This window comes from Lineus longissimus, chromosome 7, assembly GCF_910592395.1.
Source record: "Lineus longissimus chromosome 7, tnLinLong1.2, whole genome shotgun sequence".
In the NCBI taxonomy this organism is placed as follows: Eukaryota; Metazoa; Nemertea; class Pilidiophora; order Heteronemertea; family Lineidae; genus Lineus; species Lineus longissimus.
In genome coordinates this window covers 16,761,716-16,788,443 of record NC_088314.1, presented here as the reverse complement: position 1 = coordinate 16,788,443, position 26,728 = coordinate 16,761,716, and the positions used below count along the sequence as shown (strand labels likewise).

At 42.0% G+C, this 26,728-nt stretch overlaps 2 protein-coding genes across 2 annotated transcripts; one reads left to right on the top strand and one right to left on the bottom strand.

Moving 5' to 3' along the window:
* Positions 1-5,710: 5,710 nt before the first annotated feature.
* On the top strand, positions 5,711-6,610 carry LOC135491618 (serine protease 23-like). The gene has a single exon (XM_064777590.1). It carries the CDS (start codon positions 5,711-5,713, stop codon positions 6,608-6,610), a length of 900 nt encoding a protein of 299 aa, XP_064633660.1.
* Positions 6,611-14,587: 7,977 nt separating this feature from the next.
* LOC135491433 (protein MCM10 homolog) lies at positions 14,588-26,710 on the bottom strand. The gene is made up of 13 exons (XM_064777304.1): positions 26,458-26,710; positions 25,474-25,607; positions 24,017-24,097; positions 23,652-23,744; positions 22,952-23,095; positions 22,368-22,447; positions 21,732-22,057; positions 21,145-21,265; positions 19,512-19,642; positions 18,789-18,902; positions 17,152-17,300; positions 15,822-15,864; positions 14,588-14,724 (listed from the first exon to the last, which is right to left on the bottom strand). The coding sequence occupies exons 1-13, from the start codon at positions 26,473-26,475 to the stop codon at positions 14,644-14,646; spliced, it is 1,515 nt and encodes a 504-aa protein (XP_064633374.1). The 5' UTR covers positions 26,476-26,710; the 3' UTR covers positions 14,588-14,643.
* Positions 26,711-26,728: the final 18 nt, after the last annotated feature.

Genomic DNA, 26,728 nt, shown 5'->3' with positions numbered 1-26,728 from the left:
TCCCGGCCAAAACAATCTAAGTCACCTCTTCCAACTTTTCAAGAGCGGCCAAAAACATATTTTCCCTCTACAATATGCCTAAATTGCGGACTTCTAAGACTCTACATAAGGACTTCGTCACTGCTGAATATGTACGTGCGCGTCTCTCAATTGGGGACAGGTCGACTATCGCGAAACTACGAAATGTAACATTCCTCTTGAACTGGGCAGGTATTGTGGACTGCCGATAGAATAGCGAATTTGCCCGAACGTGAATTGTAACAAAAGAGACCGGATTTTTGCAAACGCGCAAATGCGATAGGATTTTCTGGCAAATCAGGATAATTTGATAACTCACGCTGAAACATTTTAAGGGCTCCCGGCCAAAACAATCTAAGTCACCTCTTCCAACTTTTCAAGAGCGGCCAAAAACATATTTTCCCTCTACAATATGCCTAAATTGCGGACTTCTAAGACTCTACATAAGGACTTCGTCACTGCTGAATATGTACGTGCGCGTCTCTCAATTGGGGACAGGTCGACTATCGCGAAAATACGAAATGCAACATTCCTCTTGAACTTGGCAGGTATTGTGGACTGCCGATAGAATAGCGAATTTGCCCGAACGTGAACTGTAACAAAAGAGACCGGATTTTTGCAAACGCGCAAATGCGATAGGATTTTTCTGGCAAATCAGGATAATTTGATAACTCACGCTGAAACATTTTAAGGGCTCCCGGCCAAAACAATCTAAGTCACCTCTTCCAACTTTTCAAGAGCGGCCAAAAACATATTTTCCCTCTACAGCGAATTTGCCCGAACGTGAACTGTAACTCTACCCCCCCCCCCCCCCCCCCCCCAAGAGAAATGTAGTTCTTAAGACGCAGGCCGTTTCCATGTTCATGAATGGGTCCAACCTGTTACAAATTTTATTAACTTTGACGCCCTGGTCATAGTTTCCATGTGCAGAGGGATCTTTGGCGATTTTATGAGCCTAGCATCTGTGCCATTTGAAGCGGGTTTCAATCCTCAGTATATCCTCAATAATTATGTAACATACCTTCCATCTGCCACGCGAAGTTGGGCGTAGTTGTGCCAGTGTCAATTATGCTCGTCCAAATTAAATAGCCGAGATGACCCCATGTTTTCACATCAAATGAAGAAACTAGATGCATTTGGCTATCTGCCGGTGGTAATGGCATTCCCAAATCATTCATTTTGAACCGATGGAGGCCCATTTGAAGATCGCACACATCATGCCATTTCTTGGTCAATTATTTACCATTTTTTCAGGAGCCAAGTGGTGTCAAAGGTGGCGCCACCTATCGGTGCACTTGTGAATTAAATGCAAAGAAAATGCTGTAGACTTCTCTTCTCTGTATTCATATGAATCCAGAAAGGTATGGATTATGGTGCCTGTGATGTATGATTAGGCCTCAGCAGGAACTGAAAGACTACCTCGTGTCGGTTGCCTGGGGCCTATTTGACGCTGCCCTTGACACCGTCCTCCGCCGCACTGTGTAGCGCCACCTATCAAGCGCTATCAGCGTGACGTCGGAAAAAATCCACAGCGCAAAGACGTCAAGGGGAAGACGCCTTACTAGGGTCTCACTAGCCAGTGGTGATCAGGTCAACATTGGGGGGTTAAAAAAAAAGTTTTTCAATCTCAGGTGATTACCATGGATACAAATAAGCCTATCATATCGCTATTGCTGCATGTTCAAATGTCGGTGTCCTGGGTATTTTGTGAAGAGGTAGCTCTGACGATTATTTGAGGAAAATATCAGCTTCTTCTGTGCACGTCCGCAGTGACCAGGCCTCGCATGCTATTTATAGCTCAATCGGATGTTGACATGAACTGGTTCCTGTCAGAGTGCACGTTCTCATGGTGAGACTTCGCGGTCAAAATGCTCAAAGAAAAGCCGCAACGGCACCCTATTTTGGTATCAAAATTTAAAATTGTTATTATTTGGCTTTCTCAAGGTGATAAGTAGAAGTTTATAAACATATTATTTCACCATCCATGTTAATTGTCAAGTTATAAGGCGGCAAGGTGAAATTTTCATCGATGTACAGGGTGTCTCATGTATTGTGCTGCCCCCATGTACTCATGACTGAATTACTTGATAACAATGAAAGCTGGCCAGATGTATTCTAGAAGCGACAAGCTATTCAGAAATGAATAGGTTTATGTGTGAGAGTGATATTCTGCAAGGTCGACAGCCACTTGAACAGGGGTATGCATGAAATGACGTCGCGCCATTTGTGGAGCCAGGTAGGCCCGGCCATTGCACTGGCTAGTGAGACCTAGTGCATCATTCCACGTGGAAAGAGTCGATGCGTGGAGAGCTAACTCGGGTCAACATCGGAGTCAACATCGGAATAGCGTGATATTAATTCAGTCGGAGTTTGAATTTTTCATTTTTTTCGTTCAATTTGTTGATGGAAACTACTTATGTAGAATAGGAGGTGAATGGGCAGCCGACAGCTGGGTAATATTGCCATTGATAATGCCAATAGTCCTTTAATAGTGCGTACAGTTTTATGTTTGCTTCTCCGGCCCTGCACACAAACCCCTGATATATTCGCCCTCATTTGGTGAAGTAGCCAGTGCAGATGTAAGTGCGCCCAATCAGAGCGTCGCTTACATTTCAAAAACGATATCCTAATTCGCTCCGGACCAGTGGATAGTAGTAGTGATAGTAGTCCTATGCTTGAATGTTATCGCTGCTTTGGAGAATGACTCGCATGATTTGATCATAACGAGAGAGCAGTGTCTCCTTCGAGGTGCGGCACTGCAACCTTGATTCTAAGAGACCTCAGTGCGGTTTTCATTCATACAAATCATAGAAGTACGGTACTAGAACCGAGGTTGATAGTTTAATCTCGGCGCTGACTTAAAGGTGATGTACGCCAGTACTTTACCAAATGAAGGCGAATGTCTCAGGGGTTTGTGTGCAGGGCCGGGGAAGCGAAAGTTAACCCCTGATTTCCTTAGGGTGATGATCTGTGGAACTGGGAGGACCATTAATTATCCAAAACATATGCCAGGAGGTGGGTGAGGCATGTTTATAATGAAATATTCTCCAAAACAAAGGTAATATTCAAGCATTGACCGCCTCACCACCATCCTCGTGGTGCTGAATTCCGATCTGGGAATCCCCGAAACCTGGGGAATCCCTAGATATTAACCCACTTCAGTGTACTACTTAAACAATTCTAAAATATTCGTTTTTACGGAGATCGATAGAATAAATTGGTTCATAAAAGTATTTCGAACAAAAATATTTAATCTTACGCTACTATAAAGCACCAAACTTTTCAATATAACACCACTATTGAGTACTACTTTTCTACAAGCGGTGATGTGGCTCAGTTTACGGGCTGGGGCGAGTTTTTTTTTTACAGGTAGGTTCGTACCATTGTGTACATTGACAGCCAACCAGAGCTCAGTGACTTCGCCTGACGTCATCAAGTAAGAAACGCACTTGTTTTTGGTCAGTAAACAAGATCAGCGATGCACAATGACAAATGGTGCGAGTTCGAATCTCAGAAGGACCCAAACAATTAAGCACTTTTTGTTTTTATTGCTTTTTTTTATTTACTTATTTGTGCAAAATTCAACATATCTCAAAATTCAATGGTAGACCCTCGATTTTGTATTGATTTTTGTGTAGCGTAAGCAACTGTCTTTCACGGGAGAATGGTTACTGCATGAATTATTCAGAGACCTTAACTGTTCAGTGGTAGCGTGGTACAGGGACAAATGTGATGACATTTTAAAAAGCCCTGTCATGCCTAAATACTACCTGGAAAGTTAGTTATTTGGTTTGCAAACATTATTTTAGGCTTTTTGATTTTGAATGATATCAACTAACATGATTCAGGTCGCTTTTGAAATAGGAACTCCTTTTCTAGATTTTACGGGGTCGGAAAGATATTCTCTCACAGGCAGTAAACACGGCCCCGCATCGTGTCATATTCTGGCATGTTTCACGAAACGCTAATATAAGACAATTTAGAAACATTGGAACTTTCTAAAATTCACTTTTGACATTGACAAGATATAGGACAACACTTCTGCAAAGTTTGATGAAAATCGCAGAATTGAATTTTTTTTTAAATCACGAAAATGGATGTACACAAATTGTACACGGAACCTATAGTAGATTTAATTGTTTACTGAGCCCTTTAACCGTGCAGAACCACAATTGGCCAGTTCCATTGCAACATTCTCCACGCGTCGTCAATGGTGATCATCGTTGCTTAGTCTCACTCGACCTACTGACTCTGCCACAGTTGGCTTACAACAACGGGAACAATCGACGGCCAACAATGATCATAATGGCATGTAATTATTGCGCGTTCTACATCTTTTCAAAATGGCAGACGAGGGATCGCGAAACGGCTTTTTTGTTGGCACAATGAGATATTGGACCCCAAAAGCACTGATTTCAACGTTTTCACCCACTTCGACGCCACCTATACCCTCGCGCCTTCATTATCCCACAATATTTTGAAGTGGCATAGTATTGGGCAAGCTAATGTAATCCTATCGTGCATAAACTAGCTTGGGATGTTGAGGGTGCAGTCCAGGAATGCCTGCAATACATGTGTCATTTCAGAAAAAAAACACTGTTTGGCAGCGCCCCTTGCACGAAGACCAACAAGTGTGAGCCAATCAGTAAGGAGGGATCGTATCCTGTTCAATGCATATCATACTGCCAGGGGTGCTTTTTCATTAAAATATATATGTGACCTATTTGCCTCTTTAATGATTTTACCTTGTTTTCAGTATAAAGCTCATGAATAATGAAAATTACATGAAATAGGGGCCTAGGACTACATGTTGAAAAAGGTGATTTCTCACGAAGAAGTCGCCCATAAAGGGGGGGTCAACATTTAGATGGCAATCCCCTAGAAAGGGGGGGTCATTTTAGAATGTTCTTACGAGCACTGGCCCGCCTTTAATCTGCTAGAGTGAGGGGGGTCGACCTCCAGGGCTGCCTGCATAGGCCTATTGGTTGGTGATTTTCACCGGATGGTGGGGAGAACGAACTCGTCCCGGGTCGGGGACGGATGTGGTTACCGTACGGTAAAATGTGACAAATTGACACATTCTATGTAAGAACGGGAATGGGATTGGCTCTCGCGCTGCTTACATGGTAATACGCGCGAATGAGAAAGATCGAGATGATTCCGCGCAGTGCATGCCTTGCAACAAGAGCTCTAGCCGCCCGACAATATTCAATCCCGAGACGTCTTGCAAGAAAGATAGGATTGGGTAACATTATCCCCGCATTATCCGAGACGCATCAAAATGAAATTCAAACAGTTTAAAGACAAGTTATTTTTACTTGTACATCTTGTCTCTCTCTTTGTCGGGGGCATAGACTGCGGTCCGATTCGAAAAATGAGCTCTCCTTGGCCACGATTGCAGCGTAGCCTTTCAGAACGAAGGAGCTCCACTGATGTCATTGATATTCAAGCCGACTTTCTCGCAGCTCGAACGCAGAGGGGTTTTAAGTCATCAATTCGGACACGGTCTTCAGAGCCCAAACCACAGCGGAAACGGACTGCCCTTCGCGGCCGGAAAGTGGGAAACTCGAAGAACAATTCAAAGTCGTACACTAGGAAAGGAGATTTGAAGAACTTGGCAAGTGGTAGGCAGCGGCAAATGCAATTACCCGCAAAAAGTGTCGATTTGAATTTGTTTTTTGGATTTGAATGTATGTTACGAGATGGTAGGCGACTAAATATTCCGTTCGACCCGAAGTCTAAGTCTCTGCGAGATCAGATACAGAAAAGCCGCGATGATTTCGCGGCAATTTTGAACGCAGATGCAGACGGTATGAACCAAATTGAAGGGTTTAGCAGACGACAGAAAAAACACCGTCGAAAACGAAGTCCTAAAAGTCGTCCGAGTCGGTTTATCTTCGGCCACGACAACACTGTCCGCGTTCCGAATTCTCGACGCAGACGACCACCATTTTCGAACGTGGTCATGTTGTCCACAGGTTGTACTGGAACCCTTCTCACAACTCGCCACGTCCTCACCGCTGCACACTGCTTACATGACGGAGACGAGTACAAAACAACAACATCAAAGCTCAGAGTTTTGGTGACGTCCAGAGTCGGATATAACGTCTTCTACGCGAAAAAAATCAACATCCCATTGGGATGGATCCAAACCGATGGACCTATCGCGAAAACAACCTTCGATTACGCTGTGATAGAGTTAACTTCGCCAACAAAACTCGTCAATGGAGGTTTACAATTCATTTCTAATGAAATCGACGCTAAGAGGCGTGTTCAATTTTTCTACCCAGCCAACCGCTGGACGTTTCTCCTGCAATCATCTTGCGATATTGAGTCACGAGATGTTGGCCTGAACGGGAATATTGTTTTTAGTAAGTGTGACACGGCAAGGGGCAGCTCCGGGGCCGCAGTCTTGTTGGACGGTGCGGACAGCACTAAACAGATCGTGGGAATTGTATCCAATTTTGTGACAGCTAACAGAAATCGTAGTCAGAGTTTTACGGTTATTAACAAACTCACTTGGTGGAAGATTGAAGACATTTGCAATATGATTGCAACCTCTGGAGGGAAACTCGGAATATGTCGGATATGAAATCGATTTCACTGATACTCTATCAATGCGATATACTGTAAGCTGCACCTAGCGTGTTCGATTATTCGCGCCGCGTTTCCCCGGCGCGCCAGATAAGAGGCAATATTGGCGTGCGACACGTGTCATAGTGGCGGTGGTAAACGAGTGCTGTCGAGGCAATGCAATACCGCTGGAAGTTCAGTATGGTAGTATAGACGCGGCGCAAGTAATCGAACGAAAATCGCTGATCGCAGGAAAAGACATCATGTAAACAGGACCGTTTTTAAAGTTAAAGGGGCGATTTACCGGTCGCATCATTCAAATATTAAACAAATGTTTATCTTTTTGTGAGATGTGAAAATGTAGCAAACTACAAACTTCCTCATAAATAGGCGAAGCTGACCACATGACCAGTGACCTTGTTGTCATGGATAGACCATCCTCATGACCCTGACGAAATCAGATGTTAAAGGGACAATATGGGCAGCAGCCAGGCAGGCAAGATAAAGTTACACGAAGTCCGATCGCCAATAGGGTTCTCTCACATCTCACAGTACGTCAAAATGATGCATGATACAATATATTTAGTGCTGAATCTGACATGACCCAGGCCCCTAACTGAGTATATTAGTTGCTTGAAATGGCCAAATTAGCCCCTCTGCTCCTGCCCATAGTCCCCCCTTTAATGTTCGCATCCTTCTCATGTATAGAACAGGGCCCGCAATAGGGTTCTGTTCAGCGAGTATGACTCTGTTGGCTGGTAGAGGACATTACATAAACAAATTTTCTGGAATTATCTCGAGCGCTTGAATGGTTTATCACCAGTATGAATCCATATCTCCCAGATGACCAGAGTCCCTTGCGTTCACATTCAATAGTTTATCACCAGTATGAATATTTCTCTCAGATGATCACAGTCACTGGAGTTCACATTGAATGGTTTATCACCAGTGATATGATCCCATATCCCTCAGATGACCGGAGTCCCTTGTGTTCACACTGAATGGTTTATCACCAGTATGAATCAATATCTCCCAGATGACCAGAGTCCCTTGTGTTCACATTCAATGGTTTATCACTGGTGTGAATCTCTCAGGCGGCCACAATCACTTGAGTTCATACTGAATAGTTTGTCACCAGTATGAATCCATATTCCTCAGATGACCCAGTCACAGAGTTCACACTGAATGGGTTTATCACAAGGATGAATTCCAATTTCTCAGTCGACCAATAAGTTGCATACATAGATAATGGATGGTTTATCTCAAATAGGAACTCCAAATCCAACTCGGCGCAGATCGAAGATCCTTACCTAACTGGCAGAGTAACCCTAGTGGTGCCAGTATGAGGCCTCAAATTATGACCCCTCACACTTGCTACGTTATTGCTAAGCTGGCCAAGTGCAGGTGGCCAAGGCCGAATTTTGTGATAGAAGTCGAGAACAATGAGATCTCACTATTTTTTGTGAATTATCGGAAGATGTACATGTGTATTTTTATCCAGTCGAGCAGCCCTGGCGAATGAATGTATTGTCCAGACAGGGGACCGAACTCATTCACAACTGCTTGTTGGTTGACCACAGAGCCCAGAGCAGTATGGCCAAAGCCATATTGCTCTACAACATAAAAAAACAGTCATTGTTTTTTATGATATTTTATTGAGTATTTATGTACATCAATAAATGCATGCACCAAAAGGTTGGTATTAAAAAGATAGCCTAGGCACACCTAATATAAACAGTAGAAAAACAATGTAAAACAGATTGGTCCACAAAATACAGTTGTATAACATCATACCATGTACACACTCAGCCATTTGTATAAAACAGCCTGGAAGAAGATGGATTTCCATGCGAAACATTCTGGTATGGATGTCCATGTACACAGCGTTTGCCATTTTGAATTCTTGGTCATATGATTATTTAAGTATGGATATCCATACCTATCTCAAACACAACAAGTATGGCAATCCATACCAGGCATACAATCCATGGTTGATGCAATTTGATATGGTGATGCATCCACATTATTTAAAGTCTGTATCAAGTTTTCTGTCCTGGATTCAAAAGATGCAGAATACAATCAACTTTGAGGAAAATGTGGCTGGTCAACGAAATTTGGAGTTTTAGTTAAGTGATCGTAGTATTTGGCAGATGCTCAACCTGTTTTTTATCAGGAGTTAACAAGTTAGTTTTACCTCAGTTGACTTGTTCGCATGGATATCCATACCAAATTGCTATTAAACGGAAAGCCATTTAAAAGAGCATTTGAAATGCCTACTTAATTTTTAAAATAATACATCGTTTCAATTCCAGAATCTAGGGCCCTCTATTTCTGCATCTCTGCAATGTTATGGTAAATACTAGATGGTCACACTCAATTGGCTGTGAATTATTAATAGAATATCAAGAAATATTTAGAAAGGGCCCATCCATTGAGTAAGAACACACCGTAGAGGGGGGAGGTTTGTGTGAGAGCGAATGAGGTGTGAATGGAAGGGGAGAGCGGGAGTCCACCCCCACAGCGTACCAACGCAACTGGAGCACGAGCATCTTGCAGTAAGTGTCGTCTGTGTAGAAACCATCTAGCAATATTGTTCTAAATCGCAACGCACTTGCCACATGGGGTATGTGCCGGTCATCCTAAACAGCGTCCACCAGCGCCAACCAGCTGGACGGGTTTAAAGTCTTAAAAATAAAATTTAGTAGCCATAAACTTAATAAGTACACCATAAAACACATCTCCTGAAAATTTCATGACATTTGGGTGTAAGATAAGGGAGATGTTGTCTAAAATCACAGGCCTCCTGTTGTATTGGGAAGCCCTATCATTTCCTCCAGGTCAAATCCAACACGGCCGCCGAAGAGATGGTGGACGCTGTTACAACTCACTAATCGAGCACACAAATGCCATGAAACAATCAGGAAATTTGGAAAATGTCCTGCTTATATCGTTTATGACCATTACATTTTATTTTGATGACTTTGATATGCTTTTAAACCTGGTGGACGCTGTTTAGTGTGACCCATATGTTCCACTGACAAAACTGATGTGATGTGAAGGTTATTTCACACTACTCCTATCACATCTACTGGCCAACAGACTTGTGTGGGCTTTCTTAGTTTGTAATCACCTACTTTTTACCCTCAAGAAGGTAAACAAACCAGTCGGGTTATGTCATCAGTTTTCCAATAACATGTGACCCATCAGAGCAAAACCAGGCGCATGATGAGCCTAAATGACACCAGGAGATAATGGAAGAAATTGATGTGCTCATATTTCACAAAAGGCAGACAATAGAGAAATGAACAAACAGTCCGCCTCAATGTTTTGTTGTGACGGGTCACATATGGGAAACAGATTAGTGGCATCTGAAAGAATGCACATTGTCTAGCAGTCGTGAACAGTACCTACATTTGACAACATCAACTAACTGGAATGTTCACCCACATGATATCTCATACAAATGCCCTGAATAAGAGGAGACTAAAGATGCCAAAAATCATCAGTAGGGGAGGTTCGCCTAATTTGGACCACCCCCTAAATTGGACCACCATCAATTCTCAGCATTCATTTACACCAGTGAGCTGTGGAGCCATCTAGGGGATGAGTTTCACACTAAAATGGAAATGGCTGCAATGTAGAAAGTTTCTTGGCGGAAATTTTTGAATAAAGGTAAGAATTAGTTTTATGCTCCTCAACTAATAGTTTGCAACCTGGTTTCAGGGAGGGCCACAGCGCCAGGAAACAAGAGAACTGAATCTCTCTGTGATAAATACATTAGTTAGTAGCCTATACACAATTATAAAGCATGGCCTGGAAAATAACTCTTTGCCCCCTGGAATGCATGCAGGAATACACCCACCTGCACGCATGCCCTAATATGGACCAGCAAGCGTGCCCTAAATTGGACCAGTAGTCCAATTTAGGGAAAGGGTGGTCCAAATTAGGGCAACATATTGGAACATCTCAAATTACACAAAGGCTTATTATTTCAGGAAAAGCCCGGCTTAGGCCCCCTTACAGACAGCACGCAGTTGCCATGGCCACCGAAAACGAGGAAACGGGGCCCAACAAGCCAAAAAGGTAAGGCTAAAGCCTACGAGAAGCAGATGATGATAAATGATGAACCTACAGCACTTGATAGACCAATAAGCATGTTTTCCAGCACTTTTAAACAATTGAAAGCCAGAAAACACATCCCATCACCTGGGAACATTATCCGATGACCCCAAAGACTTCATTACTGCTCCCCTGAGCAATAAATATTGAATTTGTTTTCAACACAATAGAAAAAAGTACAGATTCTGAAACTGATATAGAACAGCTGTCCTTCTCATTCTGACCCGTAAGACACATTTATTCTTCATCTTTCAGGCAATTTATACTCATTTTAAGTAGATTCCAGCATCGTATGTCAAAAAGTTCTATTTTTGGGAATATTCTTCATAAACTTTGTGCTTTTTTCTTGGCAAGATATTACTGATTCTCACTCCAAAATGGCAGGAAAAGGAAAACGCATTTTCTGACCAAAAATTTTCAGATTTTTCCAGGGGGAAGGCCCCCACTCAAATGCGCCTTCGGTGCCCTGTTTCACTGCTCCCACTCTTGGGAAACAAATTAAATATGACCCTGAATGTTACTCGATTCTTTCAACAATTCAGTTGTGATGTTTGATTTTTATTTTCAGGGGGAAATATGGGAAATGGACCAAAGAAGACATGGAGCGAGCAATCATGTCCTACAACAATGGTGATGCCGGGATCAACGCCATCAGCCGTACATATGGGGTTCCTAAAGCTACATTGAAAAGGCACATGGAGGATAAAAACAAATATGCCAATGGAACAGTGAAAGTTTTGGGGCGTCCCTGTGCTCTGCCAACTGAAGTGGAGGACATGTTGGTGGACTATGCGTTGCAGCTGGAAAACATGCTTATTGGTCTATCAAGAAAATCAATTATGGAAATGGCTTACCAATTAGCAGAGGCTAATGGACTAAAACACTGTTTTAATGTAGAGAAGGAATCAGCTGGGCACCACTGGTATGAAATGTTCATGAAGAGACACCCGACGCTGTCCCTACGCCAATCAGAGGGAACTTCCACTGCGAGAGCCGAAGGATTTAATCGGGAAAGCGTGGGAGAATTTTATGAAAAACTAGCCTCGTTGATTGACCGGTACAGTTTCCTTCCTGAGAACATACATAACATGGATGAGTCGGGGATAACCAACGTCCAGAGGCCGGGCAAAGTCATCGCAAAACGGGGAAAAAAGCAAGTTGGGTCTCTCACGAGTGGTGAAAGAGGGACCACCACAACCATTGTCTGCTGCATGAGTGCTGCAGGTAATTTTACTCCACCAATGATAATATTCAAAAGCAAACGAGAAGTGAAGGGCTACTATAAGCGTGGGGCACCCGCAGGGAGTATAATTGAGAATAGCGAGTCGGGTTGGATCAACAGTGAACTGTTCTTGAAATGGCTGCAGCACTTCGTGGCACATGTCGGATGTACGAAGGCTAAGCCTGCATTAGTGATACTGGATGGACACTATTCCCATACGAAAAATGTCCAGGCCATTCAGTTTGCACGTGATAACGGTGTCGTGATGTTGTCTCTGCCACCCCACACCACGCATCGCCTGCAACCATTAGACAGAGTTTTCTACAAAGCCCTCATGACCCGCTATAATGAAGAGTGTGACAAGTGGATGAGGACAGAGAAGACGAGAGTTGCAGTTGCCAATGTATGCCAGATCTTTGGACAGGCGTATATCAGAGCGGTGTCAATGGAGACGGCGGTCAATGGCTTCAAGTGCACAGGTATCTGGCCATGTGATAAAACCATATGGTCGGATGATGACTTCGCTGCAGCTGATCGACTCCAGGCAGCCTACAGTGCAATCGACCTGGAGCAGGAGGTGCCACAAAGTGAAGCTACCGGTACTGGTGATAAAGACCATGAAAACAGCATCAACCAAAATCCCCCCTTGGCTCCTGATGAGGATCCACAACCAATTTCGAGAGAGTCTGTTGATCATGTTAATTGTGACAGACCAACCAGCCCGCCAACCAGTAGCAAACAAGATAAGGGTAGGCCTACCCGTAGACCTAACTTTGGATGCATCCCAACCAACTCAGATGGTCGATGTTTCTTCCGAGCTGTTGTGATCTGCCAAAATAAAGCTTTGCAGTCAGGAGAAAGAGACGTTGACGGCAATTTGACTGATCTGAAATTAAAGATAATGGAGCAAGCAGCTGCAGATGCCCTGAGATCAGAAGTGGTCACCCACATGCTTGATAACTTTGAGCAATATCAACACTTGGACAAAGGACTCATAAATGCAGACATACCTCAAAGAATCCACTACGATTCGATGGAAGATAGAATTGCATCCATGGCAAATCCCACTGAGATGGTAGGAGAGCTGGAAATCCGTGCAACTGCTGAGCACCTGCAACGACAGCTATCCATCCGTATCGGCGATTCAGAGGATACTAGGCCTATACAGTTTGGGACAGAATTTGAGCAGCATCCTCCGATATCAATAGCATACACAGCCCATGCTGAAGATGTGGGCCATTATGAAGCTTTAGTGCCTTCTGCTTGTAGATCAGTTGACCAGGGACCCATTGTTCATGTTACCCCTGAAATGTTGAGGCATTCCGCTGGTAGATCGGTTGACCGGGGACCCATAGTTACCCCTGAAATGTTGAGGCCTGTCCCAAAACCCAAAGTTGCGAGAGTGAGGAAGCGTCAAACTACAAGAGCTGAGGTAATAACATCAAGCCCTTATCATAAGCAACTTCAGGCACAACAGGGAAAGAAAAAGCAAACGAAGAAAACTATGAAAGGAAAGGTGACAAAGAAAGGAAAGGAGAATACTATGAGTAGGCCTATTACTAGTAAGAAGGGGAAGAAACCCCAAAAGAAAGCTAACCGCAAGCTATTTCATGCAAATGACGACGACTCTGATTGTGGTGATTGGTACTGTGTCTTGTGCGAGGAAGCAAGAAAGGAAACAATGGTCAGATGTACAAAATGTTTCACATGGATTCACCAGACATGTGCAGGTGGTGTACCCCCACATTATAAGTGCGACCTATGTTAGAGACACTGAATAATTCGATGGCTCTGGTTCTGCATAGTGGCTGAAGGTCATTAATTCGGTGATTGTTTATGTTGTGTTTTTAATCGTTACAAAAGTGATTTGTTACTTTTTTGTATTTTGGACAAAGCAGACTGTCCATCAATTTGCATCAGGTTCATTTGTAATGTTCAGTGACATTAAATATTGATGTTTTTTTACGGCAGATTTATTTATTCTTGCAGACAGGGAGTTCTCTCTGTGAATACTATTATTAGTACTAGGAAGAAATGATGACCTAGTAAGGGACCATAACAAAAGACAAAAGAAACGAAATTTAAAATAAAAATAAATAAACGGTTTGAATTAACCACTAGACCTGGAGTTGTAAAATGTTTGTAGCATAGTGTGTAACAATGACACACACTTAGGCTACTACAAGCCAGAGTTTGCAGGGAGATTCCCATTACCTCAGTCAGTAGAATGTTTGTAGAGATCCCCTTGAGAACAAAATTCTTTCCTCACCTTACAAGTGCACTGAAGAAGGCTCTTTAATTATGCATCAACCTTATTCCATCTAAACTCTATAAACAAGAGGGCAAAATGTGTAGAATACCCGATATTGGACCACCCTGCCCTAAATTGGACCACTTGGTTCAATTTAGGGACAGGGGTGGTCCAATTTTAGGATGCTTACCCTAAATTGGACCATTTTGGCAAAAGTTTGTTTTTGCCCTCTTGTGAAAAGTATGAAATGCTACAACTTTATATTTAGCCTGTGCGAAGACCTTCAGGTGCTTCAACATATAAGCTTAATTGATTGTCACAGCAAGCTAAATTAGCAGAGATAATCAGCCATGAAAAAAGTGGTCCAAATTAGGCGAACTTCCCCTAGAACTCGAGCTCAAAGTAACCAGTTTTCGTAGAGAATACTCCACATTCTGATTCACACAGTTTATTCAGTTGGTCAGTTTAAGCTGTTCAAAAACTTCTGCTCCTCCCCTCGAAGCAGCAGCTTCTCACTATCCAATTTCACTCCTTTACGTTCCTGAAAAAATAAGTTATAAAAGTCAGTTACGGAATAACGGAATACTCGAGGATGAAAGAAGAAAACAGTGGAATGAAAGAAGATTATGGGGTCATACTAATTCCCGACCTACCCCGACATTTACCGACTTGCGGAAAATGCTGCCAAAATATAGTGTAATTAATCATCAGAATATTTATATTTGTACTGTTTACATACATATACAGCACGTCTGTTAATTTCAAGACTTTTGAACAATGCTAAGTTGAGCAAATCAAGTTACATCTACCCAACCGAGCACAATTTTCTGCAGGTCGGTAATCTTGGTTAGTTGTGGTTGTCGCTTCTTGTAAACTGTACATGCATATGGCCTTGTCTGAACCCAGAATAAATTAATTATTGGAGTTGATTTGCTCAACTTAGCATCGTTCAACAGTCCTGAAATTAACAGACGTGCTGTATATGTATGTAAACAGTACAAATATAAATATTCTGATGATTAATACACTATATTTTGACAGTATTTTCCGCAAGTCGGTAAATGTCGGGGTAGGTCAGGAATTAGTATAACCGAAGATGTATGGGGAGTTTCGAGAAGAGGAAACATTGGTAATATTCATGATCAAGAAAGAAGAGGCAGGTACTGGTCAAATGTGACCCGTCACAGCAAAACCAGGCGCATGTCGCACAGAAGATGAGCCTAAATGACACCAGGAGATAATGGGAGAAATTGATGTGTTCATATTTCACAAAAGGCAGACAATAGAGAAATGAACAAACAGTCCGTCTCAACCTGCCAAGCTCAGAGCGACATGCGCCTGGTTTTGCTGTGACAGGTCACATATGAGACCGGTACATTTCAGGTCAGAAAGGTGACGTCTGACGAACATCTCACAAAATCTTCTGACATGATCATTCATTACTTCGAAATGGTGACATCCATCGAAAACTTTACAAAATCTTCTGACATGACCATTTATTAGAAAGATTTTGATTACCAGAGTTTGCTGATGTGTTCGATTTCTAACACGAAATATTTCAGGGGAGAGATGGTCAATGGCAGATTTTCTGAAATTGGCAAGGGTCTGCAACGTCATTCTAATGAGAAAAAAACTTACTGCTAGCATTGATGTCCTCTCGTATCTTGAGCCACCACATTTTCTGGAAAAGATGCCAAAACATTCAAACAATGCCTACATTACAATAACAAAGTTGACAAATTCATTCTCATCCATAGCTTGTGAGAATGATCTCTTACGATTGAGTCTGACCTATCCCATATCCTAAAATGACATAAAAATTTAGATTCTAGGCAGGTTTCAACCCCGGGAAATAATTCAGTGACGTAAATCGGGGAAAAAAATCATCGAAGGCCCATGCCATTCATGATCATTTTATTTTCTTGTGGCTGAGGTAAGTATGCTGAAACTTGGTATTTAGAGTACAGTAGAACCTCTCTATTACGGACACCCTTCGGACTGACAAGTGCTGTCCTTAATAGAGAGGTGTCCTGATTAGGGAGTTCATATTGAATGGAAACACCCAATTTGGGACCAAAACTAGTCCTTTAAAAAGAGAGGGTGTCCTTAATAGAGAGGTGTCCGCTAAGGGAGGTTCTACTGTACTTGTATATCAGTCTACACAATGGTATTGTGAATGCAAATAAATGGCTAAAATGTACAGGGTAGGCAAATGACTGCCCAAATTCTTTATTTCCCTTCTGATGCAGACGCACATAAAAGTATGGCCCCTAACGCAATGAAAGTGAAAACTCCCAGCAGCTGTGGCTCCAACACCTGTCAAATCAATCACAGTGATGGAACAGGAGTGCGCCAAGCTGGCAAGCATATCTTGATCGAAAACCAAGACCACTATTGCCAAAAAAGGAATGGTTCCCCCTGCTGCGTGACATTGCACCAGAAGTGGAGATAATCTACGTTCCTGGCCATGCAGGCATCACCTTCATTGAAAAGGCTGACAAACTAGCATGCAGTGCCGATATCTTCGGGGAGCTACCCAACGGCAAGGGACGTCCGGAACTGCTTGCCATGCTGGCTACACCAGGTGGAGCTAGACTCAAGGTCTACATGGTCTCTAGACAGGATGCTGGAGAGCGGGACAGAGAGAGAGGAGACGGTGCCAAGCGTCACCTGTGAGGGACCCGTAGACAGTAGGCCACACAACCGAAGACAGGAGCCATGACATGGAGGGGAATGGTAGACCTGATGGCCTTGTTGGATGGAGAAGGGCCAGTGAGTTATCCTAAGCCACCACATCTCTGATGTCTACACTCACACACACAAAACAAAGCTGAATGCAATTTTTATTGAAAACAGAGTAATAAATAGTATGTTAGAAAATGCCAAAGTTAGAGATATTTACTACAATTTCTTACCAACATTTTCACGACACTAGGTACTTTGTTTGCTATATGTATTTTTTACTCACTTGCAACTTCTCTTGGGATATTTATCAAAAGCAATGCATCGATTTCCACAGTCGCAACATTTAAAGAATTGTTTCAGTGCCTTTGTCCGCAAAAGATCATGTCCGAGTTGCTTACAGCGATCGGCAGGTTTCTGAGCAGTATACTTGCACTGAAAATAAATCAAGAGAACTGTAATTTGTTTTTCAATCAGACATGAGGTTGCGTGGAGGTTTTGTGGAGGTTTCGCTACATCTGACCACCAGGCCTATGGCTGGGTCAGCTTGACCCCAATCAGGATACTGCTTCATCCTTCCCAGGTTAAGCTTAAGTGTAAACACTGAATGAACACACCGAGTGTACACACTCCTTGAAACCCCAGAGTATGATTCTTGGTTTACAAAGGATGCACAATGACACGTGTGACCTTTCGTGTGTCACATTTCACTTGTCACCAGCCTGTTCATTGACAACGTGACGAAAGGGTAAAAAAAATGACTAGGTGAATCCTAAGTAAGCTGCTGTCTGAAAATGTTTCGTTTGAATGAAAAGTGACAAGTCACATGTTACAAGCCTTGCCTTCTTACCACTCTTCAGGAGACAACCACACAGTCAACATGTAATCTCACGACTACATGTGACAATCCCACCGACTACACATAAAATCTCACCGCTCTACAGGTCACAAAGGTGTACAAAGCACTCATGTACCGGGTAGTCACCACTTTACATGTGACAACCCCACCGACTACACATAAAATCTCACCACTCTACAGGTCACAAAGGTGTACAAAGCACTCATGTACCGGGTAGTCACCACTTTGAATGTGTCAATCCCACCGACTACACATAAAATCTCACCACTCTACAGGTCACAAAGGTGTACAAAGCACTCATGTACCGGGTAGTCACCACTTTACATGTGACAATCCCACCGACTACACATAAAATCTCACCGCTCTACAGGTCACAAAGGTGTACAAAGCAGTCATGTACCGGGTAGTCACCACTTTACATGTGACAATCCCACCGACTACACATAAAATCTCACCGCTCTACAGGTCACAAAGGTGTACAAAGCACTCATGTACCGGGTAGTCACCACTTTACATGTGACAACCCCACCGACTACACATAAAATCTCACCACTCTACAGGTCACAAAGGTGTACAAAGCACTCATGTACCGGGTAGTCACCACTTTGAATGTGTCAATCCCACCGACTACACATAAAATCTCACCACTCTACAGGTCACAAAGGTGTACAAAGCACTCATGTACTGGGTAGTCACCACTTTGAATGTGTCAATCCCACCGACTACACATAAAATCTCACCACTCTACAGGTCACAAAGGTGTACAAAGCACTCATGTACTGGGTAGTCACCACTTTACATGTGACAAATCCACAGAGTACATGTGAGATCTTACCACTCTACAGGAGACAACCAAGCAGAGCACACTTGTAATCTTACCACTCTGCAAGCGACAATTGAACAGAGTACACTTTTGATTGATTGATTGGTTGATTGATTGATAGATTGATTGATTGATTGAAAGATCATACCACTCTACAGGAGACAACAAACCCATTGTGTACACATGTAATTTTACGACTTAGTACTGAAGACAAACCCAGAGAGTACACATGAGATCTTACCACTTTGCAGGAGACCACTGAACAGAGAACCTGTGTGATCTTGGACATCTTCTCCTCCATGGATTCCTTGCACTCGAGAGCTTTGAAGTATTTCTCTTCAGCTTCGGTGATAACCTGCAATCGAGTGTCATGAAAAAGATAATAATACCAGTCCACTACAGATTCACACACTTGATGAAAAATACTATTTGCGAGAAAGTGACTTATGAATCCAACAGGCAAACCATTTCAGATGTATTCGTCATTAAAGAGTTAGTTTTTCATTTTGAACGGAACTTCTCAGAAATCTTGAGGCCTGGAAAATGTGCGCTCATTTGTAAATTTTCTGAATGAACTGTGACCATCTGGTAACATGGACTATATGACATTGCATGCACTAATTTCTGGGTATATCAACCAGCGGGTTACTCTGTGGCGCACACACAAAATCAAACCATGCATATTATTTTCCTTTTTGTTCTCTACCCATAGGACAAACTCATTTTCATCTATATTTGATTCTAATCATGCATGAAGAACCTTTTTACCAGATGAACACAACAACTCCAGCAACAACACAGTTCTCAAACTTTATCAAATCAATTTTTCCTTTTCAAGGACAGGCCAGTTTGCAAATTGGAAGGCCTGTCAGATTTTCAGCAATCTGTGGTAATGATTCTCCAAGGTACAATTAACATAATCCAAGAGTTCATCATAACACTAAGATAACTAAGACCTACGTACGTCGTCAACAGCTCCTTTGTGGGATGATCCTTCTTTTAGCAACTTCTGAACCTCTTCAGAATCGATATCTAGGCCGCCAAGAATTCTCGGCTTCTTCGACGGAGGCGTCAATTCGGAGGGATTCTCCTTCTCTGTCAAAATTAAGATGCTATAAATCACGAGCAGATTTAGATCCTAGCTAAGAAGCAACTTGAGAACAATTGCGTTGGAAGGAAAGCGGCTCTGTTGTCTGGTAGAATGATAACAATTGTGATTGAGGGGACGTGGCTCTGTTGTCTGGTAGAATGATTACAATTGTGATTGCGGGGACGTGGCTCTGTTGTCTGGTAGAATGATAGCAATTGTGATTGAGGGGACGTGGCTCTGTTGTCTGGTAGAATGATAACAATTGTGATTGAGGGGATGTGGCTCTGTTGTCTGGTAGAATGATAACAATTACAATTGTGATTGAGGGGACGTGGCTCTGTTGTCTGGTAGAATGATAACAATTGTGATTGAGGGGACGTGGCTCTGTTGTCTGGTAGAATGACGCTAACTTTTACAAGAAAATATACTGCAGTGAATACGCCAATCGTTTGACAGTCACGAATATTATTTGCCGAGAAAATTTTCTGCTCTATGGTTAATGAAAGTACTTTGAGACTGTTGTTTAAGGACAGAGTCTAAAGCGCTATTAGAACTTGTAGTTATTTTTCATTTAGTGCTGCTCAATTTTCAGGGATTATCGAGGACAGTTTCTTGCTGGTCCTCCAGAACTCAGTGGAACACTGCAAATATATTTCTAACCCTCGTTCCGATTCATATCTGACGCCTTCATTTAGTAGTAGAGCAAAAACCCAGCCCCAGTTAACCCTTCATACCTCGAAAGATGAGACAACACATCTCATGAGGCACGAGATTTATAAACAAGACCTATTCACAGGTTTTGAAATTTCCATAAAAAGAACATGCAAGAAAGTCATTATCACATCAGATATTTTTACATTTGTTTATGAGAACTATACTGGACCACTTCTCACTTTTAGTGTGATATATGATAAGATCATTCAGGAAGGTCATTAGCACATCAGATATTTTCACATCTATATATATTTTTCCATCAATGAATATACATGTACCACAAAGCACTGTGAAACAGGAAATATTCACAGCTATTATTGTTCGTGGTTTTGAGAAATTGCATCTTTGGCGTAGTTTTATTTCAGCGTTCCGAGAACACTGTAACAGTAAATGAGCTGATGTTTGTTTAAAGGCTGTGGATTACAGGTGCTCACTGTCGGTGCCAGGCTGCCATAAAGGGCTTAGATGTGCATTACCCTTGTTAGGAGTGATCCCGGTGTTATTGCAAACACCTCCAGCAGGTGCGGTACAAATCTTTTTATTTTTTGCGACTTCGAAGATTTCACACCTATGGGCTACTTCCATAAGTCCCCACAGTCACACCTTTTGGTCCAATTTAAAACCAATCACCACTCCGGTCCCCAAACAACACCCTGGTGCTGTTTTCCTCTACCCACGCAAGTTTTGAGTTATCTCCGATAGATTTTTCCCTGGGGGTCTGAAACAAGGGTGTTGGGGGGTAAAGCCTGGGCACTGAAAGTATCAAAAGACCTAGTATGATATCATGAATTACCTTCAGTAGTTTCAAGCAATCTTTTCTTGATGCGCTGTTGCGCTTCCGGTGAGACTCTCTTCTTGACACGGTTCGGATCCTGTTGTTCGATATTTTTCTTCAATTTGGCTGCAGCTTGTTTCTGAAATATAACAGTGATGTTATAAACATTAACATAAACATAACAGTAATGTTATAAACATAACAGTAATGTTATAACATAAACATAACAGTAATGTTATAAACATAACAGTAATGTTATAAACATAAACATAACAGTAATGTTATAAACATAAACATAACAGTAATGTTACAACATGAACATGACAGTAATGTTATAAATATAACAGTAATGTTATAACATAAACATAACAGTAATGTTATAAACATAAACATAACAGTAATGTTATAAACATAAACATAACAGTAATGTTATAAACATAAACATAACAGTAAGGGCTTCTTATTTTTTGTCAGGAAAAGGGCATTCCCAGCAGCAGCGCCCCCTACTGAAGTTTTACATTATAAAGTGCTACATAAGAACTTGGGACTTAACGACGAGGCCGAAAAATTCACTGGCCGAAATGACCCAATTAACCAGGACATACCCTGCTTATACTCTTAAGGTTACTGGCTACCCCAGGCAGTGATGATCTCTCACGGCTTTCTTCAGTACCAGTACCCCAAATAGAATCTTGGCTTTTTTTATTCTTAGTCGGGCTCTCTAGGAAGATATCTGTTCCTGGTGCGAAACCACGTCCTAACTGCGGTCTTGCTGTTGAGGGAGCTGGAGTCACTCCAGATGCCTGTGACGACGATCCAGCTGCCTGTGGTAACTTGGCGCCTTTTCGATTCCGAGCCATTACTTGCTTTGCTTCTTTCAGGAAGTCTGTGAATGTAACTGATGCCATTGGTTGGTCTTTTTGCTTCTTCTCTGAAAAATAAACATTCGAAACTTTAAAAATGTCACTTCCTTGCACTTCTTTATCCATACTCTTTGCAACATGTATTCCTGACAAATACTCTTTGCATCATGTTGTCCTAATCGATACTCTTGCATAATGCTTTCCAAACTGATACTTTTTCCGAGTTTTCCTTATTGATACTCATCACATGAGTGAGGCCCATTGATGTAGCTTTATCCGCTTACTCATAGATGACAGCACCAAATTTTTCACCAAATTTTAATGTCACTTAGCCGAGTTTGGGGTTCTACCTGGAAAGCTTTTACAATTTCTACCCACCTTTTTCTATCTTCTCAGCACCCTGAAGATGCTTCATGAAGTTGATGGCTCCAACTGTAGGCCGCTGTAACATATCTTGGCTGCAAAAAAAGAATAATGCTTCACTGAATCTCGCATATTCAGATTCAAGTGAACTTGAATTTTCGCCAATTCAGATAAAAACCAAACACCGCGGATCAGTATTGGTACCCACTGCTATACACCAGAAGTCTGTCACCTTCAAATAAACAAGACCGCCTAGAATTGAAAGCAAAATGAAACGCGAGTTACTTTTGAACCTAATTCATAATGCAGAGTTGCACAACAAAATGGAGAACTGAATGCATTGTGAATACGGTATCACGTGATATACAAAGTAATCTCCCTTAGCGGACACCTCTCTATTAAGGACAACCTCTCTATTAAGGACAACCTCTATTAAGGACAACCTCTCTGTTAAGGACACTAGTTATGGTCCCAAATTGGTTGTTTCCATTCAGGTTGACCTCTCTAATCATGACACCTCTCTATTAAGGACAGCACTTCTCAGTCCTAAGGGTGTCCTTAATAGAGAGGTTCTACTGTACTACAGGAACTTAACTTACAAGGCTTCTTTTTTCGTGCTGACTAAATCTTTCAATTTTTCCTCATCTTCCGGTTGTAACTTCACTAATGACATGGTACCTGGTTTTTTGTGCTTGTTCATTGAACTGAGTGTTACTTTTTCTGATTTCTTCTGACGTCTAAAACTGAAATAATAAGAGAAACAAAACCGTTAAAGGGGTACACCATTCGTAATTACTTGTGGTCCAGTTAAATAGAAATTCACTTATACACAATGCCGTAGTGGGGTTATTATTGATACAAATTTGTTTACACTTGGTATTCATAGTATTTGTATATCAGTCTACACAACGGCAATATTGAAATTTATATTAAGTACGTATTTTTTAATTCATTTTAAAATTCAATAACAAATTCAAAATCTTTAACGAACGGCGTAGGCCTTTAAGAGAGAAAGTCGGCCTTCTTGCTTTTTATATTCACTCTCGACAGCTCAAGCCTTCCTGTGATTTTTCATTGTGAATCCTTATTACAGGACACCCACCGGTTTCACCTGGCTGCCACCTGCGTTCACAACCACAAATGACAAATATCGCATAGGAAGACATCGCAGGTGCTTGCAACAAAAATCAGTAATCGATCAATATAAAACCGAGTGATTACCAATTTTACCCGCAGACAGTGACTAAAATCACTTGTTTGCGAGGCAATCTAGTGCATAGCCATAACAACAAATGTTACCTTTCTGACGAGAAGGACTGACCGCCATAGAAAACTTCCTGGCCGGCATTGAAGAGTTTCTGCTCGAAGCTCCGTGGAACTGGTGCGTTAAACCTGAAGAAGACAAACAACCAAGAGAGGTGACAGTGCCCAGGGCAAAAAATTTAAAGTTCATGTGAAAATCCTTTCCTTGGAACTGCCCCAACGTGCAAAGTATGCCTCTGAGAAGGTTATATTTTGTCGTATTTCAAAAATTCTGAAATCTACCTAGGGCCGAAACATAGCTCTTTCCATTTCTGCTGTCAAATTAAGCCCTTTTTAGGCGGGAAAAATGAAAAATCGATGTATCGATGCCCAAGTAGCCGACACAGGCGAAGAGTATTTACCCTGCTTGAAGTGCTGGCCTTTTGGACGAGGTCTTCCGATAAGCTGCCTGCACATGATATGAACAGTATTCACCTGTTCGTCTGCAACAAATAAACATATGTGAAGCAAACCTAACTTTAAATTGTGTGCAAATAATAATAATAATAAAATTTACATTTATACCCGCAAAATCCAATTAGACTTGCTCTAATGCGGTCCATAACAAGTTCGAAAAAGGTGCGTTTTAAGACCCCGTCTGAAGATTTGCTCAATAACTGCATTCTGTAGATCAGGACTGAGGCTATTCCACAGCCTGCATGCTTGGACTGTGAAGCTCCTGCCACCATATGTCCGAAGGCGAAACCTGGGGATCCTGAGAAGACATTTGTCAACACACTTATTAACCATTATCCCTAATAGCCAAATTGCCCCAGTACCAACAGTAAAGCTGAAATAAATTGAAAAATAAAATGAAATAAAATTCTTATACAGCGCTTTATACAGGTAATTCTAATTACCAACTAAAGCCAACCTTAGCGATGATCTATTTATTTTTGTATACAGTAGGACCTCTCTATTAAGGACATCCTCGGGACTGACGAGTGCTGTCCTTGATAGAGAGGTGTCCTGATTAGAGAGGTCAAATTGAATGGAAACAACCAATTTGGGACAAAAACTAGTGTCATTAGTGGAGAGGTGTCCGCTAAGGGAGGTTCCACTGTATTAGGATATATCCGTTCGATACTCTATGATCCAGGGCCAGAATACCCTCCCCGTGTCACCAATGTATGACTTGGGACGATTCCCACACGGGATATAAAATCCATGACATCCTACATGTCTTCAGTAAATGGCACAAGCTTGTTACTGATTTGTGAAAAGACATCTCCAATGCAATTTACCAAAGAAATGAATTTTAAAGGCAAACGACCTCCGTCAAAATTTGTAATTTGTAATTGAATTTAAAATGTTTAAGGTGTGTAAATACCTACTGAAAATAAGTTTCATCAATGCCGTTGTGTAGACAGATATACAAATACAGTGGAACCTCCCTAAGCGGACACCTCTCTATTAAGGACAACCTCTCTATTAAGGACAACCTCTCTATTAAGGACAACCTCTCTATTAAGGACACTAGTTTTGGTCCGAAATTGATTGTTTCCATTCAATTTGACCTCTCTAATCAGGACACCTCTCTATTAAGGACAACCTCTCTATTAAGGACACTAGTTTTGGTCCCAAATTGGTTGTTTCCATTCAATTCGACCTCTCTAATCAGGACACCTCTCTATTAAGGACAGCACTAGTCAGTCCTGAGGTTGTCCTTAATGGAGAGGTTCTACCCTACTATAAATACCATCAAGACTAATACAGTTCGTAGGCATAATAACTGCACCACAGCATTGTGTATAACTGCATTTCTATTTTCCTGGACCACCAGTACCTAGGAACGGTGTACCCCTTTCAATGAACTTACTTATTGACTACATTTGTGCAGAAGTTGCCAGCCTTAGTCCTGGACTGACATCGGCCAAGGTCTTTTGCCTTTCCCATCATCATGACTTTCTGAGGGTGGTCGATCGTCAAACACACTTCATTTTTGGACGAACTCTGCTCAAGGTTAAAAGTGAGAGAATACAGAGTTATGCACACGTCACACTGAAAGCAGATGGTGCTGTGGCATCAAGATGCAAGGGTCTCGAGTCATTCGGTCGGCTACCTACAGCTTCCATAATATGCTGAATCATTTTACCATTTGAGCATCCTCCACAGCAATGGTTACGAATTTGTTGGCCTCGATTTTTACAGTTGTAACCTGCAGGGCTTTCCAACTACTATGAGAAGGTTGTTGGGGCAACATGCTGAACCAGGGGGGCACTGGTCAGAAAACCGACAGGCCGACCCAAGGGGGGGAAAACCCCGAAGTATACGAGTTTCGCGAGCGATCTCTAGGACTGTTGTCGAGCTGCTCTGGGCATGTGCACTGGCTGGTTGGAAGAATGAGTTTTTTAATTAACAAATATTCGCTTTGGATTCTCCGAACTTCACTTGATCTTGCGCATTGATACAGCTGCCCGAATTCTTTACTCCACAAAATTTGTAGCCAGTTTCATGAAGCCGAACTTTTATCCCAAAGCTACTGGAAATGACTTGCAAAAACACCTTTCGTCAACCAGCAGACAGCGCATGCTTGATGTTTGAGATCATATGTGACCCGTCACAGCAAAACCAGGCTCATGTCGCACAGATGATGAGCCTAAATGACACCAGGAGATAATGGAAGAAATTGATGTGCTCATATTTCACAAAAGGCAGACAACAGAGAAATGAACAAACAGTGCGTCTCAACCTGCCAAGCTCAGAGCGACATGCGCCTGGTTTTGTTGTGACGGGTCACAGATGCTCTGTTGAGATCTGACGTCGTACACGAGGCTACGTCATGAAGGTCACGTATAATTACCTTTTCCGATGGAGCCATGAAGGATGGGTTGAGCAGGCCAATCACGATACCCGTGTTTTCTTTCCAAAGCTTGGCGTAACATTCACCGAACAGGAACAATGAAACCACTCTATCACAGTCTTCTAAATCACTCAGCTTCCAGACTAAATAATTTTTTCCCTGAAAATAACAAGTTTAAAGGTAAGAATATTTCAGTTAAAATAGAAAAAATCTCCATCTTTTTAAAAGGAAAAGATATTTATGGGTGACCATGCTTGTGATAAAGACGTTG

What these genes read in the sequence shown, in the direction of transcription:
- LOC135491618 (XM_064777590.1), top strand. Translation starts at nt 5,711, where the DNA reads ATGTTACGAGATGGTAGGCGACTAAATATTCCGTTCGACCCGAAGTCT.
- LOC135491433 (XM_064777304.1), bottom strand. An exon ending in ATTGCTTGAAACTACTGAAG is followed by an intron (nt 19,643 to 21,144) that starts GTAATTCATGAT and finishes TAATTTTGACAG; the next exon opens with AGAAGGAGAATCCCTCCGAA. An exon ending in CAGTGGTCTCCTGCAAAGTG is followed by an intron (nt 17,301 to 18,788) that starts GTAAGATCTCAT and finishes ATTTATTTTCAG; the next exon opens with TGCAAGTATACTGCTCAGAA.